At 44.7% G+C, this 18,455-nt stretch overlaps 1 protein-coding gene across 1 annotated transcript in view; it reads right to left on the reverse strand.

The window, feature by feature from the left end:
* LOC308166452 (CUB and sushi domain-containing protein 3-like) overlaps window positions 1–18,455 on the reverse strand; it is a gene marked incomplete at both ends in the record, with an annotated part of 120,500 nt that overhangs the window by 41,751 nt on the left and 60,294 nt on the right. The window contains 6 exons of the mRNA XM_080540763.1: window positions 2,988–3,191; window positions 3,498–3,593; window positions 5,354–5,467; window positions 15,797–15,913; window positions 17,136–17,330; window positions 17,650–17,837. Coding sequence (XP_080396889.1) covers window positions 2,988–3,191; window positions 3,498–3,593; window positions 5,354–5,467; window positions 15,797–15,913; window positions 17,136–17,330; window positions 17,650–17,837 — 914 coding nt within the window. The remainder of the gene's footprint in view (window positions 1–2,987; window positions 3,192–3,497; window positions 3,594–5,353; window positions 5,468–15,796; window positions 15,914–17,135; window positions 17,331–17,649; window positions 17,838–18,455) is intronic.

Below are 18,455 nucleotides of genomic sequence, written 5' to 3' on the forward strand. Positions count from 1 at the left end.
CACAGACACACAGACACACAGACACACACACACAGAGACACACACACACACACACACACACACACACACACACACAGCGGAGGCAGGCAGCGGGGGGAACAGAAGAAAGAAAGAGAGGGTTATGAGAAACCTCCCACTTAAATTCCATAGTAAATGAGCAACATAAAATACTGGGCAAGTAATCTTACAAGATATGATAACCATTCCACACAGACCTCTCCGGGTTAATAGAATATGCAGCAATGCATACTTTAGTTTAGCCATTATCATAGAACAAAATGTTCGACTGCATACTGTAAAAAGCAAATAGAGTCATCCATCACGCAAACCTGTCCCGACTGTTTAGTTGTGTAGTGCACTTCTATGATGTTGATTCCCCATTACAAAAGACTATGAATGTACAATGCCTAAGGCTGGCTGAAGGCTTCTCTGGGGACTTATTCCCGAGAGTTAAGACTTGAGAAGATGCATGTCGTATGCTTCCACCAGCAGGACTAACACAGAGGACATGGGGAAATGCAAAACGTGACTCAAAATGGCATAGTTGTATTTAGTATGAAACGACCACCCTAATTTCCTAATTGAACTTCCTAGATGTCTAGGATTGAAGCCTTTCCTACGTGCCTCTCCATCTAACCTCATTGGTAGTCCACACCTTCCCAGGGCATTTCCTTTGCACAGTGCTTGGCACACTCTTTTCTGCCATGTCAGTCCAGTCCATGGTCAATGCTTTGACCCTTTCCCCCCCCACCTATGACACTGTGTCTAAATGAACCCACAAATCACATACTCTACTACCATCTCCACTTATTCATTCTCATGGATGCCAGACCCTGACCTCGAACGCTCTCCTTCAAGTCTAATGGCTTCAAGTACCTCCTGTCTACAGTATCAGCAGACTCAGAGAAACATGCCTGCTGTATAGATATCACTAAGCCCAGACCACAACAGGTGACTTACTTCTGATTCAATAAACCATTAAGGCCCTGGCAATGTAACCGGGTATACACAACACATACATAAAAAACGAGTAAAATCAATCAGTCACTGATAGAGTAAAAAAAAAGAAAAGAAACGGTACTATGAAAGAACAGAATTAAATGTCTTTTGTCAAAGCTGCTTTCAGATGAGTTGCTGCATGGTTGCCACGGTGATGAAAACATCAACATCGACTATTGCTTTTCAACATTCATTTCATGACAGGTAAAAATAAATAAATAACCCCACTGAATAGGTGGGAGAATAATAACAACTACACGTCACATCCACTCTTCATTCTCCAATGAAACACATGTCCTCAAAATGTTCTCGCAATCTAAATGTCACTTCCTGCAGAGTGACAAACAACGGTATTCTATTCTCTTCCCAAGAGACCTCTTGGTTAAGCACTTCTGTTTAGTTGAAGGTTGTTGAGCTGTAGTGTTGTATTCAACACTTTCCCAATGCCTGTCAATAAAAGCGCCTCTCTGGGTGTTACTGTAAATACAGCCAGGACATCCAGTTATCACATTCGTTCTGGTAGGTTCTGTTGTTCTCTGTCGTGGTAGACCAAAGTGGGAAGTTAGACATGATATGGCGGCGCGGGAAAAAAAAATCTAGTTCACTGAAATTTCAAACGCATCAATATTTTACAGGTGATATCCACACTCCCACGCACATGCCCTGAGATTGAGAATCACACCAAACCACTTCAGTCTTCATTTCATCCTTCCCAGCGTAGGGTAGTGTTCCAGAATAAACGATGTCTGTCTCCTGTGCTATAGGGCCTACACACCATAATCATCCACCTCTCCAATAATCACTGAAGCACCCTTCCACACGCTTAATAGTAAGGACATCGATTAACATTTACATCATGACTGAATAACTGAGGTACAAATCGGTGAGGAACATGGAGGATAAATGCTTTCAGGGGCTAGGAGCAGCAATTTCCATATACTGTATGGTTCGATGGCCACTTGCTATACCTAGAGTAGCCCTGTGGAAAATATATCAAAAAGATGTACATGTATTATATATGCATGAATAACAAGAAGGGATCAAATTGTCCCAGCTCCCCCACATCGCCTTGCACCACGCAACATTCCGAAACATTCCGCGGGAAATTGGTCTGGAACGTAATGACTCCTCAGAGTCTCATGAGATAAAAGTTAATCTAATTGGTCAAGCATGATTAGAGGCCATGAAAGTCATACATCAGGATGGATGCTCCCCACCATCCCCTGCTGCGGTGATACATCATATTTACAGTGGGGAGACAGGTCCGGGAAGGAGAAGGTTCTAGAATGGAACAGTAAACACTCAACGGTCTCAGTACAAACACTTCTCTTTACTTGGTTCCGTTCCATTTACTCGTTTTACTCTACGGGCAGATATCTATTAAAACATGTTGTTTTCATCCAAGAGTAGATAGCTAATGAACTCATGATTGAATGTTGTACAAGAGCGTTGTGGAATTGAAGTAAAACAATAAGTGACCCCCATAGAGCAGGTGAAAAAAACAAACCTTTCTACACAGATGTAAAAACAGAACCCATCCTTCATTCCCTGTAAAAGGCTGTGAGTAATTGCGCATATTGTTGTGTTGAGACTACCAGAGAACCTATATCCATTGTTGTGGATACCTGCACTGCCTGTGGTTCAGCTGGAAACCAGCCAGGGCTAGAATCATTATAAACACTGCATTGTTTTAAATGGCAGCATCCAACAGTTACCTCTCGTTCTGAAGTGAAGTGAATGCTTCTGAACCCATAACCTCCCAGGTCACATGAGGGCCATTTCATGACACTCTGACTTCATTGAATCCCTCGATCATATCTGTAGTATCCCTCCTCATTCCCCCAGTGTGTGTGTGTGGGTGTGTGTGTGTGTGTGTTTGTATTTGTGTGTGTGTGTGTGTGTGTGGGTGTGTGTGTGTGTGTTTGTATTTGTGTGTGTGTGTGTGTGTGTGTGTGTGTGTGTATGTGTGTTTGGAGCTCTCCACTTACCGACACACATAGGCACAGTGCCGTTCCACTGGGCCAGAGTGTTAGGGACAGCCTCACACCTGATAGAGGTGGAGCCATGCAGAGTATAGCCTGGATTGCATTCAAACACCACAATGGTGCCAATCCCGAAGTCGTTCCCTATCCTCTTCCCAAACCTGGGCTCAGGGACTGAGTTGCACTGTGACGCGCTGGTCCTAGGGACAGCTGGGGAGGGAGAAAAAAAGAGAATGGTGAAGCACCAAGAATATCCTCTGAGATCATCAGTCAATCCAGTCGTCTGCCCGCCTCTCCGCTCTGCTTTGCCAGTCATGGAACACTGGTGAATGGGCCTTTCAGTAGGCAGTGATAAATCTACCTGCTTCAAAGATGTAGTGCTTTTTAGCCAGCCGATACGCTCAATGTCAAGATATTATGCCGTTACGAGTCAGTCTCTTGGACAGATTTGTAGAGATAGTGTACAGATATTTGATAAAAAGAAAGAAGAAAAAAAAAGAAAAAAAAAAGACTTACCTTGATATACAAAGTGAAATCCTTTGGCTGTCTGTGGTCCCGTTGTTGTGAACCTGATAGTGATTTTGTTTCCAGAACTTAACGGCAGAGTCTCTCCTGAAAAGGAAAAAAAAACATTTTTTTCCGTTTCTTTTTTTCTTTTCTCATGCGGCTCCTCAAATTCAGTAGTACATTTGTTTATCATCATGGAGGATTATAATTAATATTGTACTTTGTGCATTGTGCTGTATATGAACAAGTAAAAGGGATGTATTGTATCTGAGTGAGAGAACATAATTGCTGTGTCATTATGTGACATTTGAAGTGGAGCATGAACACGAACAGTGTTGGGTTGGTTACACGACAGAGGACGCCGTTGCCACGGCACTACCCACAGCCCTCATACACCTTGATAAGAGAAACTCTTATGTGAGGATGCTGTTTGTAGACGACAGCTTGGCATTCAACACAATAATCCCCTCCAGACACTGCAGCAAGCTCAGGAACCGAGGCATCAACCCCAGCCTATGCAACTGGATCCTGGACTTGACCTGTTGGACCATAAACAAGTGGTGAAGATGGGCTCTAAGAGCCCCGCCCCTCTGACCATCACCACAGGAGCCCCCCAGGGCTGTGTACTAAGCCTCCTCCTCTACTCCCTGTGCACCCACGACTGCCTGGCCACTCACAGCTCCAACACGGTAATCAAGTTCGCCAACGACACAACAGTGATTACTGACGCCGACGAGACGGCCTACAGGAGTGAGGTTGGCCGTCTGGCTCAGTACAGCCAGGTCAATAACCTCGCTCTCAAAGCTGACAAGACCAAGGAGCTGGTGGTGAACTTCAGGAAAAAGAGGCAGGCACAAGACCCCATCACCATCAATGGGTCTGCTGTAGAGAGGGTAAACAGCATCAAGTTCCTGGGGGTTCACATCACCAATGACCTCACCTGGGATGTACACACCAAGTGGTGAAAAAAGCACAACGTGAAAAAAAAAACCTTCCATCTCAGAGGGCTGAAAAGATACTGGGGGCCTTCTTGAGAGGCACAACCGAGAGCATCCTGACAGGCTGTATCACTGCCTGGTACGGGAAATGCACTGCCCAAAACCGCAAAGCACTGGGTAGTGCAAAGGGTAGTGCGGAGAACTGAGAAGATCAGCGGTTGTGTGCTACCCTCCATCCAGGACACCTACAGAAAGGCCCTCAGGATTATCAAAGATAATCAGAAACTGTTCGAACTGCTGCCGTCGGGGAAACGGTAACGTAGCCTCGGGGCTAAAACCCAGAGGATGTCGAACAGCTATTTCCCTCTAGCAATCAGGCTCCTAGGGAAATGCATTGGCAAAAGGCAAAGGACCGTCTTCCACAAACCATCCCCACTGCATTAATAATATAATATAATAATAATAATATTGACTACCTGATTACTTGAACACTACCTGTACTTGAACTTTGTACTGCTCCATATCTGTACCATATCGCACACCGTATGATAGTGTATTACATCTCATCTACAAACCTGCACAGCATTTTTTGCACCACCTGCAACTACCTGCACCACCACCTGACTACTACTACTACTGTAATGTTGATTACATTAACAATGTTGATATGTTGATTACTTTATTCAATTATTTGCATTCTGCTGCTATTGCTACTATTGCTGCTATCGCTGCTATTTAGTTTTTATTTATGTCCTGCATATTGTATTATTGATTTTGTATTTTGCTGCAATGCCAATGTCGAATGAACCTGAACCCAATAATTTTACTATGATGTAATAAAAGCAATTCTGATTCTGATTCTGACTCTTAGAAAATGGAACCATTAATTCCAAAAGATTATGAATAAGTAAAAGTGATGTATTGTACCTGAGTGTGAGCCGTATATAGAGGAGAGAAGAGAGGACTCCGTCGAGGGCCCATCATAGATATCCACAACATCACTGCTCAAGGTTTGGAACACCACAAACTGCCCGAAAAGCACTAGAGAGAGAGAATGATAAAAAAGAAAGAAAACGTATCAGAAAATATCATACCATACAGTATAACAAATGTCCTCCAAATGTCGGAATATGCTGTTGAAGTTGAAGTTGAAGTTATGAATATCAAATATAGACTCGATTATTAAACGAGTTGTCTTTAACGCTTGTTTCAATATCTTAAGGTTCAATGTACCGTACTACATCACACTCCAAAGTAGCATCTCAACATGAAGATAAGTAATGAGCATCTCAAGCATTCTCAAGCGATAGCTCCGGTGGTCAATTGAGAAACGTTAGAAGTGTTACTCCATAAGCTATACATAACAATAAATAAGAAGAGAACACATACACCAATCATATCTTTAAATGAACACTCTTCAATTAACAGTTTCTCATTACATTGTGTATTTACGTATATCAATGTTATCTGCTCATCCACTTCTCTAATTGTACACAGCCATGTGGACCAATACGTTTGTGATGTGCAGAGTGGCTGGGGGAGATAACAGGCCCAATCTCATCCTCTAGTGCCCAGGCAGGCATCATGGGGAAACTAAGCACTCTCAGCTCCTAGTGATGAAGATGTACAAATAAATGCCATGGCAACTTCTTTCCCTTTGACAAGTGTGTTTCAACTCAACTATAAATAACTACAGTATTACACCACAATGAGGCCAGGTTCTGTTACATTCTATCCAGTGAACACACATACAGAGAGAAAAAACATCTTCGTATATGCAACACAATGGCGCCAGAAAAATTAAAAGCACTCAGGTAAACTATTAATAGGCCATACGAAGAGGAGGCGACTGTTAGGTGCACTGCTTATGTAACTGAAAACCATTTAGCCTGGAGGCACATAGTTAGATGTGCCTCAAGGCTAGCACACCACATCTGAAAGGTGTTAAAGACAGAAATGGCAACATATGTTTGTCCTTCTGCGTATGAATAATGCAGAGGAGGCTGTCCTGTCCCTTTTAATGCCTAGTTTGGAGTCCTGGCACACCGATGGTACTGTAGCTGGCTGTGCGACTGATTGCCAGATGTAAAAACATTTTGAGACGGCGAATTACAATTTCAATGTTTTTTTTGGTATTATAATAAAGGTGACACACTCCTATTTGCAGCATGAAACAGATTGAAAACCAACAGCAAAAGAACACTGACAGCCAGGAGGAGACTTTAACAAGGTCACAGTCTATTCTCACACTGTACCGGGCCATATGGCTTGCCTACCAAACTACAGTCTGAGTAAAAAGGCCTTGTCTCCTTAGGGGAAGTCACTGTTGTAGCAGTATTATGCAGAGTTTGTTGCGCTGCCTGCCACCTCATACTGCGGATAGCACAGAGCCCATTGCTCTCTCTAATCCAAAGCTATTCATGCATTACGCCAATCTGCTCCTCTGCTGTAATCACGTCCAGCTATTAAGTCAATAAATCATTGTAAACGTGTTACCTAATTTATTCAACAGGATGATGAATCCTTTGTCCTCCTGCTGGAGGTGGTGGTATTGCTTGGCAGGCCTACAGTACAGTATGTACATAGCATAAGATACAGTTCCAGAGAAAATCTCCTCACACGACAATGTATTTCAGTGTAGGTGCTACCCTTCAGTGAAATATTCCCTAATTCTCCGCATTGGTGACCCATCAAATGGTAAATGGACTGCACTTATAATATAGCTCCTTATTCCGCTTTACAATGGCCTCTCATTCACCCATTCACACACACATTCACACACCAACGGCGACAAGCTACCAGGCAAGGCACCGGCCCGCTCATTGGGAGCAATTTGGCGTTCAGTGTCTTGTCAAAGGACACCTCGACACATGGTCAGTCGGTGATCGAACCACTGAACCGCCAACCTTGAGAACACTAGACGCCGGCTCTACCTCCTGAGCCAGAGCCGCCCCCATTCTTTAGATACAGTACATACTGTACTGTGATACGTGTGGTGTTATGTTAATATATGGTGTGACGCTTATGCTGTAGACCAATGGGAATGAGTTGGGGATACAGGGCAGAGCATGCGCAGTGGGAAAGCGGGCAGAGTGGAATGAATGGTGGAACTGGATGGTTAATAAAGTACGTGGTATATAGTTAACAGTTGTCTCACGCGTTTACTTACAAAACACGACATGGTGTCAGAAGTGCTGTTGAACTAAATCAGTACAGAGATGTGCCTAATCGACAGGCTGTATGAGCGATTCCACGTTACATGCTGAAGAGGAGCTGGCTAACAGTGACGGCGAGCTGGCTAGCGGACAAGAAGGCGAGCAGCTGGCTAACGACAACGTGCCGCAAGAGGAAGAGGAAGCTAGCAGAATGGCTACTACAAATGCGACGTTCAACATTCAGCCGCCGGAGCCTTTTGATTTTTCTAAGCCGCTCGAGTGGACAAAGTGGATACGGAGATTTGAGAGGTTCCGACAGGCAAGCAATCTAGCCGCCAGCTCTGATGACAATCAGGTGAACACTTTGATTTATTGTATGGGAGATGAGGCCGACGATGTTTTGAGGGGTTTGAAACTCAGCGAGGGAGACCTGCATCTGTACAGTAAAGTGAGGGATGGCTTTCAATCCTTCTTTGTAGTGAAAAAGAACATTGTGTACGAACGTGCGCGATTTAACATGCGCAAACAGGAAGCAAATGAGACCGTGGATGCATTTGTCACTGCCTTGTATGCATTGGCAGAGCACTGCAATTATGGACAATTGCATGATGAACTGATCAGGGATAGGTTAGTGGTAGGGCTGGCAGACTTGCGGCTCTCAGAACGCATGCAAATGGAAAAAGACTTGGACTTAGAAAAAGCTATCAACATGGCGAGACAATCAGAGGAGATCAAAAAGCAGCAAAGCACACTGAGGAGTGACAGCAGCAGTAGTGCAGTGCAGATGGACGTCAGCTCTGTAGACAGAGTGTTTAAAGGGAGGCCAAAGGAAAAGCCCAAACCTAACATGTATAAGAGCTTTGGAGCAAAGGCACACAGCAGCCAGAGCAGCTCCCAGTGCTACAAATGTGGTGGCGCGCCACACCCCAAGCTGGAGTGTCCTGCCAACGAGGTGAAGTGTCACTCCTGTGGAAAAATGGGTCACTACAAGCGTGTGTGCCTTGCAGGTAAAGCTGTGCACGGTATTGAAGAAGAGGTGGAGGGCTGGTTCCTTGGTTCTGTGACGTCAGAGGCTGATCCATGGATTGTAGAAATAGAAGTGATGGGAAAACAGGTCACCTTCAAGCTCGATACTGGAGCCGATGTCACTGTTGTGTCACAGGCTGTTTTTGCTAACATGTTTTCTAACACACAGCCACCCATTCTCCACAAAGCAGAGAAACCTTTGTTTGGTCCAGGACGAATGCCGCTGGACGTGGCAGGGTTCACTAAGCTGCAGCTGGGGAGAGGAGGCATGCAGACCACGGAGAAGGTCTATGTGGTGAATAACCTGAGCACGCCTTTGCTTGGGAGGCCAGCCATCGTAGCCCTGGGCTTACTCCTCCGTGTCAACAGCATAGACATGGAGACCCTCAAGACGACCTACCCCAAGCTGTGCAGTGGCCTGGGTGAGGTACAACAAGCATACACCATAAAACTCAAACCGGGTGCTGTGCCATTTTCCTTGAAAACCCCCAGGAGGATTCCGCTGCCTATGATGGGGAAAGTCAGAGATGAGCTCCAGCGCATGGAGAACCTGGGTGTCATCAGCCGCGTGGAAGAGCCAACCGACTGGTGCGCCGCCATGGTGGTCGTCCCCAAAAAGGACGGTAAATCAGTGCGTCTATGTGTGGATCTGACCGGCTTGAACGAGTTTGTATGCAGGGAGAAGTACATTCTGCCGTCGATAGAGCAGAGCCTCGGGATGCTTGCCGGAGCAAAGGTTTTCAGTAAACTGGACGCAAACATGGGGTTTTGGCAGGTTCCACTTGCAGCAGAATCAGCCAAGTACACTACGTTCATCACCCCATTCGGAAGGTTTCATTTCAACCGCCTTCCTTTCGGAATTGCCTCAGCACCTGAACATTTTCAGTGCATGATGGCGGAGGTAACCGAGGGGCTGGAAGGTGTGATATGCCACATCGATGACCTGCTGGTGTGGGGGCGGGATCAGGAAGAGCACGATACTCGACTCCACGCAGTACTGCAAAGGGTGGAAAGGGCCCACATCACCCTGAATATGGACAAATGTGAACTCTCAAAGAGTGAGGTGGTCTTCCTGGGCCAGATCGTCACGGCTACAGGGGTCCGCCCAGATCCGAGGAAGACGGAGGCCATCATGGAGATGAAGGAGCCCGCAAACGTCAGCGAGCTGCGAAGCTTTCTTGGAATGGTCAATCAACTGGGAAAATTCATTCCCCAGTTAGCAGAAAAGGACAAGCCGCTCCGTGACCTTCTCTCGAAAAGAAACAGCTGGGCCTGGGACGTGGCCCAGGTGACAGCATTCAGAACACTGAAGGAAGCCCTGTCCTCTCCTCCAGTGCTGGCGGTCTATGATCAAAAGAGAGACACCAAAGTGTCAGCCGACGCATCCTCGTTCGGCTTGGGAGGTGTTCTGCTCCAGAGGTGGGGGGTTGAATGGAAGCCTGTGGCTTACGCGTCTCGGTCCCTCACTCCCACAGAACAACGATACGCACAGATCGAGAAGGAGGCCCTGGGCCTCACATGGGCCTGCGAACGGTTCCAGGATTTCCTCATAGGAAAACACTTCTGCCTGGAGACCGACCATAAACCCCTTCTCAGCTTACTGGGAGGCCAAGCCCTGGATCTTCTGCCGCCAAGAATCCAGCGTTTCAGGATGCGGTTGATGCGCTACTCATATTCTATCGTGCACGTGCCAGGAAAATCACTCTGGACAGCAGACACGCTGTCGCGCTCCCCAGTGACAAGATCCAGGTCTACATCAGAAGAGGAGCTAATGGAGAGCACCAATATATATGTGGACTGTGTAATGGACAATCTACCCGTTGGTGCCTCATATATGGAAAACCTGAGGAAGGAGCTAAATGCTGACAGTGTCTGCTCACGTGTTATGATGCTGTGCACAGAGGGATGGCCTGACCACGCAAGCCAGGAACCTGTGCTGAAGAGCTACTGGCGGGAGCAAGCTACGCTCACAGTGGAAGACGGTCTACTGCTGAAAGGCACACGACTGGTGATACCTTCAGTAATGAGGAACGACGTGCTGGCCAGACTACACGAAGGACACCAAGGTGTTGTGAAGTGCAAGGAGCGTGCCCGCCAGTCTGTGTGGTGGCCTGGACTCAGCCAACAGGTAAATGAAATGGTGCTCAATTGCAGGGCATGCATTCAGGAGCGACAGAATCCCAGAGAACCTCTCATGCCGTCAGAGTGCCCTGAAAGACCATGGCAGAAGTTGGGGGCCGACCTGTTCGTCCTGGGAAAAGACACATACCTACTCGTCGTCGATTACTTCTCCAGGTATGTTGAGATTGCCCAATTGTCTCACACCAGGTCCACTGACATTATTGTACATCTGAAGTCCATGTTTGCCCGCCATGGCATCCCGGAGGTCCTGATGTCAGATAATGGGCCTCAGTTTTCTGGTCAAGCCTTCACCTCCTTTGCTGCTGCGTACGGGTTCAGACACATCACCAGCAGCCCAAGGTTTCCACAGAGTAATGGTGAAGCAGAAAGGGCAGTCCAGACTATGAAAAACCTCCTGAAAAAAGCGAGCGACCCCTACCTGGCTCTACTCGCCTACCGAGCCACACCCCTTCAGAGTGGGTACAGCCCGGCCCAGCTCCTCATGGGCCGACGTCTGCGCACCACGGTGCCAGTGCTGCCCTCTCGACTGGTCCCTACACTGCCGGACAGCGACGCGTTCGCGCAGAAAGAGGAGGTGAAAGGGAGGTCGGATGCGGTAAACTACAACCGGCGACACCGTGCAAGACCCCTCTGTGACCTGTCTTCGGGAGAGCAGGTATGGGTCACGGATGCTAAGACGTCGGGAACTGTGCTCCGAAACCACTCTACTCCGAGGTCCTACCTGGTGGGCCTGCCCCAGGGGGTGGTGAGACGCAACCGACAGCATCTGATACCCCTACACACACCTACACAAGACAGGGGCTCCCCGCCGCAGCAACAAGCCCCGGAGCCGGCCCCAGACCCGACCCCTGGGCAGGCTCCCATGTCACCTGCAGTCGGAACACAGGCCCCACCTGCAGAGACTCCCACGCTCAGAACAAGGGGGGGGAGAGCAGTGGTTAAACCTAGGAGGTTTGACATGTAACTGAGAAATGTGGACAAGTGTTTGTATAAGTGTTTACCCTAAAAAAAAATAAAATAAAAAAAAAAGGAGTATATGGGTAATGTTACTGTTGTATTTAAGGAAAAGTTATTCCATGTTACGTTGGATGGGGTCTAGTTTGAGCACTTTTAGTAGCCCTGTTAGTTTTGAGATTTATGGATCAAACCGCTATAGTAACGTATGTTCAGGATTTACACAGGGACAGACCTTTACAACAAAAGAGGCAGAATAATCCTCTAAGGTCTGACGAGGCAAAGGCAGTCTACCCTTTGTCTCTAGAAAGGGGAGATGTGGTGTTATGTTAATATATGGTGTGACGCTTATGCTGTAGACCAATGGGAATGAGTTGGGGATACAGGGCAGAGCATGCGCAGTGGGAAAGCGGGCAGAGTGGAATGAATGGTGGAACTGGATGGTTAATAAAGTACGTGGTATATAGTTAACAGTTGTCTCACGCGTTTACTTACAAAACACGACAATACGCACAATCAATTTGTTGAGCATTGAAGTCTCTCCAAACCCGTTACCCTTTTTGTCATTGAGATAATCATGATTTTGCCGTGTTAATTTAGTTCATATTCATGTGGAACATAAAGGTCCAGACATAATTACTAGTGATCATAATCACGAGTGATCCTAATCTAATATAAGTCTGAAAACATATTCATTTTTGAATGAATTTCAAATGCATTGTGGTCATAATAGTTTTCTGTGGTCTCTGGCATGATACTCATCTGACTGCGCTCAGGGGTTATTCATTTTAATTAATCACATGTTGCAGGCAATCCAATCAGTCTGATAGTGCATGCAATGAGAAGACTCGTTTACCGAAAAACCGAGGGATTATCCAAAGAACCACAGACACATATTCTTTCTCATGTTCCATTATCACAGTGGAATTGCATCACCCTCTTGGCAGGTCGAATGCGTGCACCTTGGCATGAGCTTCGGAAGCCATTAGGCAGCATCTTGGGAGGAACTGTGCTGCAGCTGAGGACGCTGTGTGGAAGCAACATATTCAATATGTTCAACTTTGAACATGGGCTTTTAGGCTGTACTCCTCTTTTTTCAGCCTGCGACTCGTTCTTTCTCTATTTTTGCATCAAGGCAAATGTTCTTTTGTCACAAGGATGTTGTTCAGTGCCAAACAAATCAAAGCGAAATTTCCTGCTGCTTTTGTGTTGGTGACTTGGTGGAGTGCCTGTTCTGTTATGCTGTTGTTGAATCTACTGAGCTCCTAAGCTCCTCCACGCCTCCTGTATGAGTGAGCGGCTTACAGTACAGTACAATAGGAACACTATCCAGCTAATACTTTTGCTACCCAGTTTTAAAGAAACACAAAAAGGCAGACCAGACCAGCCCAGAGATCATGCCATGTATTAGGTTTGGAGATCCTCATTGACAAGACTCTAGAAGGAGCAATCAGACTGCGTGTGATTGTGCGTGGGAGGTTGTAGTCATGCACCAGAAAGCCTCCGGCACAATCTCACTCTTCACTGAACATCAGCATGAGAATCAACAGTGAGCCCCGGGGTCAGGTACTTTTTTTTAATCACCTCCTCCTCTCGGTGCCACTTTAGTTTCTTAACTTGTTACTGGCCGAGATTTATCACCGCAATCTGTCAGTGCTCAGCTCTGGCACCCACCATTATCCATGTGTTACTGCTAATGTTATGGACATAAGCTGGAGTCATAAAGAGGCTGCAGATGTAAGGATGACGTATGTAACATGTAACACGTATGTAACCTGTGACATGCTGTAGCTATGAAATCCTACCTTGAAATGGCTTGGTTTATTATTACCTTAATGCAACGATTGTGAGATAGCCTTTCAAGGACACTGTTAGACTTTGAGCATCATTTATAGGCAAACGTCCTATGTAAAGAGTTGCTTAAAGGTTATGACATTTTCTATTCATGATTTTCAAAGCATCTAAGGTGCTAGGTTGACCTTATATGAAGGTTTCAGTAGGTGTATCTTCAAAGTTAGAAGTTTTGCACTGGAGAAATGTCATCTTCCACAAAGTGAAAAGCTATACATACACATGAATAAAGTGGCTGGACACGTTACAATCTGTAATAATATCTCGATCATTTTCTATTACAAAACAAAAAGTTACGTTGGTTACTGGATTTCCTGTAAACAACAAAAAGTTAATTTCAGAGGGGCAGTATATCCATGTGTTTACAAGCTGTGCCCAAGGCAAAGGTTGGCTGCTACAAATAATTCATCCCTAAAAGCAGAAAGGCTATTGTTTGAAATATGACTAGAAACATTATTTTTGACAGAATAATTAAACATTAAAGGGCAACTGAGACACATACTGTACCTTAATGATATTCATGCAGTTTAACAACAGATTAACAATGCATAGTGCATACATATTATCCTGGTGGCAGAAGATTAGTAAAAAATTAATACAAAAGCCCAAGTAAGAACAACTGTCTATTTTGGGAGCAAGCAGCAGACATGAGTCTATTTGTATGCTACCTAGGCTGGACCAAGGAACCAAGGTAGAGTGCAAACTCTGTAATACTATGAACGTGTATCAAGTGTAGTACATGACTTTTGAGAGTGGATTAAGAGAGAGACTATAGACAGAGTTCAATCTTGCTAACTACTCTGTTAGCATACAGTGATCCTGTTGATTAGATGTAAACTATTACACATACAGTATGTGCTACAAAACCCATTAATATAAAACAATCTGGTATGCCTCTCAGTGGACCTGAATTTAAGAGATGATATTTTATGCTGACCTTTCTCTGCCAGTGCATCCAGCTTGAAATGTCCCTGGATATGAAAGATGTACTCCCTGTCTGCCCTCCGACGAGCCATGGTACACAATACATCACTACTTGAGGAGGAACATTATTCCATAGTAATGAGGATATCTTACCGTTGTTGGAGTGACGTTTCTCAAAGGCCCCAAACGGTTTAGGCTGAAGCCATGTTAAAATGCAATATTTATGAAAATGTCTGTTGGTTTGTTTAACTTCCTGAGTAGTGGAAGATGGCAGTAGAGAATCTTAACTGTCAAGCAAGCTTATCAAACTGCAGATTAAGTGTCGTAAGTGTGGAGCTCTGGAGAAAAATCCCCAACCCTCTGAGAAAATATATCACTTCACGGCTTCAAATGGAATATTTCCATGGAAGAGGAGTGCATCATCGTATAGATAGAGTACACTGCTGTACTGGTGAATTATGTATTACTGCATCATGCACTGTGTAAACTGAAAGTGTGTTTGTTCGCTCTATTTATTCCTTGCTGCATTTTATGTTTGACCTTTGTGTTTTTCATTTAAACAAAATCATTGTTTGTGATTATTACCCTGATTCTGCTTTGGCTCTCATTGTTCTGACGACAGCTGTCATGCTTTGACATACCTCGCATCTCGCTGCAACAGAGATGTCAGTGGGGAAATACAGGACTTCCCGTGGGGGACATGTGTGTACTGTATAGTGTATATACTGTACTGTATAATTAAGCAATAGCTCACGACAGGCCGTGGTATATGCTTATTATATCACAGCTAAGTGTCGTTGTTCGGCCCGACGCGAAGACTAATCGTAGCTGTGGTATACGCTCAATATACCACGGCTATGAACCAATCAGATTGCTTGATTTCACCCATCCGTTTTATAATGGTATTTAGAATACACCTATCACCTGGCAGAAAATAGGTCTGTGGAACTTCCAAGATTTCTTGCAGATTTAATATTTGGATAAAACAGACCAGAAATAGATTCACATTGACCTGACAACATTATGTGGGAGTAAATCTGGAAATATCAATAACATCCTATTATTAAACTACACCACTCTCAAGGTCCTATAGGAATATCAAGTATTTTCTGGTTTGCTCTTTTGAAGTTGGATTCTAACACACTGCACTGTGGCGAAGGAGCTTCTGTTCCTTTTAAATCCACCTCCTCTGGAGGAAACACAAACAAATCTGTTTCACACCGCGATGTCGTTATCTACAGCTACAGCTGAGACACCTCGTCTGCTGTTCAGGCACGACGGTGAAAAACCATAGACGGTGTGTGTATGGAATGCTTACCAAAGTCCCCAGGGACAAAGATGTCATAGACACAAGTTTGACCCTTGGTATAATTATGTGGGTAGTTTGGAGACAGCACGGTCCCCTCTGATCCGGTGGACCGACCTCCACATGGGGCTGAGAAAGCAAAACAGAAATCAAAATGACATCCAGGTTACAATACCTAGGGAAATACAGCAGTAAAACGAATCAGCAAATCCATCCTAACTGGCAAAATTGCATAGGTAAGCAAAATAAACAGACTGCTGACTAATATTTGTTGTGGAGAGTCTACAGAAGATTTTACATTTAAGAGAAACATCTGGGAATTTTTTTCAAACAAAGGATGGAAGGTGATTCATTTAAGTCCAGCATACTGTCTATACCATGTCCAAATATGGGCGAGATATACTGTAACTCCACTCAATGCAAAACAAAATCAAACCCACTCTTCCAGATTACCTTGGCAATATTTACATGACAACCGGTCCCCATTTATGGAGCTTCCTCTTCATGTTTATTGCGCTTTTAATTTCACACTTTTCACTGAGTCGTTGTGATAGACTATAAGTGACTACTTGAGTCCATACAGTACAGAAGGTTAACACCTGCAGGACCAACTCAACTCATATCTTAAGTTGTTGTGAGAGGCGTTTAATACAGAACCTCAGACCTCCTGGACTGACTCAGCAGGTGGGTAGCGAGAGAGGAGTGTAAACAAACACAGACTCATTTTGTCAGTGGGAAGCTGTCACCAGCTGCTCAACGTCCACGTGGGATACAATGCATCCGTCACCAGCTCGGCTGGAAAAAAGAGCTGAGGGTGATGAGATAAATCCAAGTTGAGTTGTTTAAAAAGCACAAGCCATGTAATGAATCATATGTGGCTATACTGCGAGAGGGAATCGAGTCGAGACCATCTGTGAAGATGCACTATATGTGTTCATGGCATCTACAGTAACTGATTCCTATGCAAATCAGAGACCCTAAGATGGACTCAATTCAACTTGTGTGTGATTGATTTGTTGATGACATTTTAGCTTTTTAGTCAATGTTAAGAGTGTGAGTGGGTCTGAATACTTATGTACATGTGAGGTATTTCTGCCGATGGCAAAAATGATGGCAAATCTTTTTAAGGAATCTATTCCATTTTAAATTGAGTCTATAACACAACAAAATATGGAAACAGTGAAGCGGTCTAAATACTTTCGGAAGGCACTCTAAGTCAATTGAACAGAATTGAATAAACCTTCCTCTCGGCCGTGTTCAAACTGACACTGTTGCTTCCCCTCAGGTTAAACAAGCCAACACTGTTGTTGGGCTGTGTTATTGTGCTATAAGTGATGGATAGCTGCTTCACCTTGACAGCTGGGCTTAGCTCGGTCCCACTCCGGTCTCTTGCTGTTGCCCATAATACAAGTCAGAGTGGAGTGTCCCTGTAACAGGTAGCCGGCCTCACAGTGGAATGTCACCATGGATCCCAACTTGTAGTCGTTCCCTAATCTGGTCCCATTCATCACACTGCCCGGATCAAAGCAAGCCTCCCGTAGCTTAGCTGCGCGGTAAACAAAGTATTTACAATGGATAAATGTCAAGGAAGAAAGATCTCTAATTGGGACAGAATTCTGTGACAATATAATGAGTAGGAATGTTTGATCAGGAAAGAAAGCTGGATTAATAAAGTTATATTTGCATTACAAAATAGATGATTCCTGCCCCTTATACAAAGCAAATGAGGCCAAGTGAGTCTTTTCTCACAGTTGCAATTCAAAGCAGGGAAAGCTTTGAAAAACATGTATCAGAATACAAATTCTGACATGCAGCTACATTATAAAGCACACACTTAAAGAGTTTAAGGATAATCTCTCCCCTACCTTTATATTCCAAATGAAAGCCTGTGTAGCTCACTGAGCCATCACTGCGGAAGGCCAGATGCATGAAGTTGGATGTGCTCTCAATTTTCTCTGGGAGTTTGCTGTCTTGAAAACTACCAATGAGGTGGCTGTTGCTATCCATCCCATCATATATATACAGGAAATCATAGTTGGGCTCGATACTGAAACTGTGAAAAGAAAACAAATCCACATAAATTGTTAAAATTGTGTCAGCAATGCTTCAAGCTGTGACGTGAGTGAGAGATTTCAAAAGCATTTTGGGTTTTACAAATTGGGAATTTGCACAGCCATAGTGAGTCATCTAAGCCTCTTGCACTTCAGACAAAGAACGCCAAAATGAAAAAGTCCCCCCCAAGAGGTGAGAAGAGATTGAATTGTTGCAACATTGTAGTGGCAGCGATTCTCCCAAAAGGCAATGGCAATGTAAGTACATGTACTGTGAAAAGACATTTCTTATTATTGTACGCTATCAAATCACATTCCGCAGCGAGAGGGATGCTGTTGTTTTCAAACTAATGAGCTTGGCTTATGACAAAAATATAAATAGCTTCGAGATAATTAACTTTTAGTCAAATCAAGACAACAGCAATTTCAAATCATAACTTCTTCCTTGTTTTGCGTCCCCATAGGAGGGCACGGTTTGTGATAGCTCTAACAGTCAGGTGGAGCAGGGGAGGCCTGTGAAGAGAGACGTCACAGGACGGGCTGATTGAAATGCATGGAATGGAATCAGGAATGGACACCACGCCATGCATTACAATGAGGCCTTCTCTCTCCCCCCATCA

The sequence above is a fragment of the Nansenia antarctica genome (genome assembly GCF_963989245.1).
Source record: "Nansenia antarctica genome assembly, chromosome: 10".
Lineage (NCBI taxonomy): Eukaryota > Metazoa > Chordata > Actinopteri > Argentiniformes > Microstomatidae > Nansenia > Nansenia antarctica.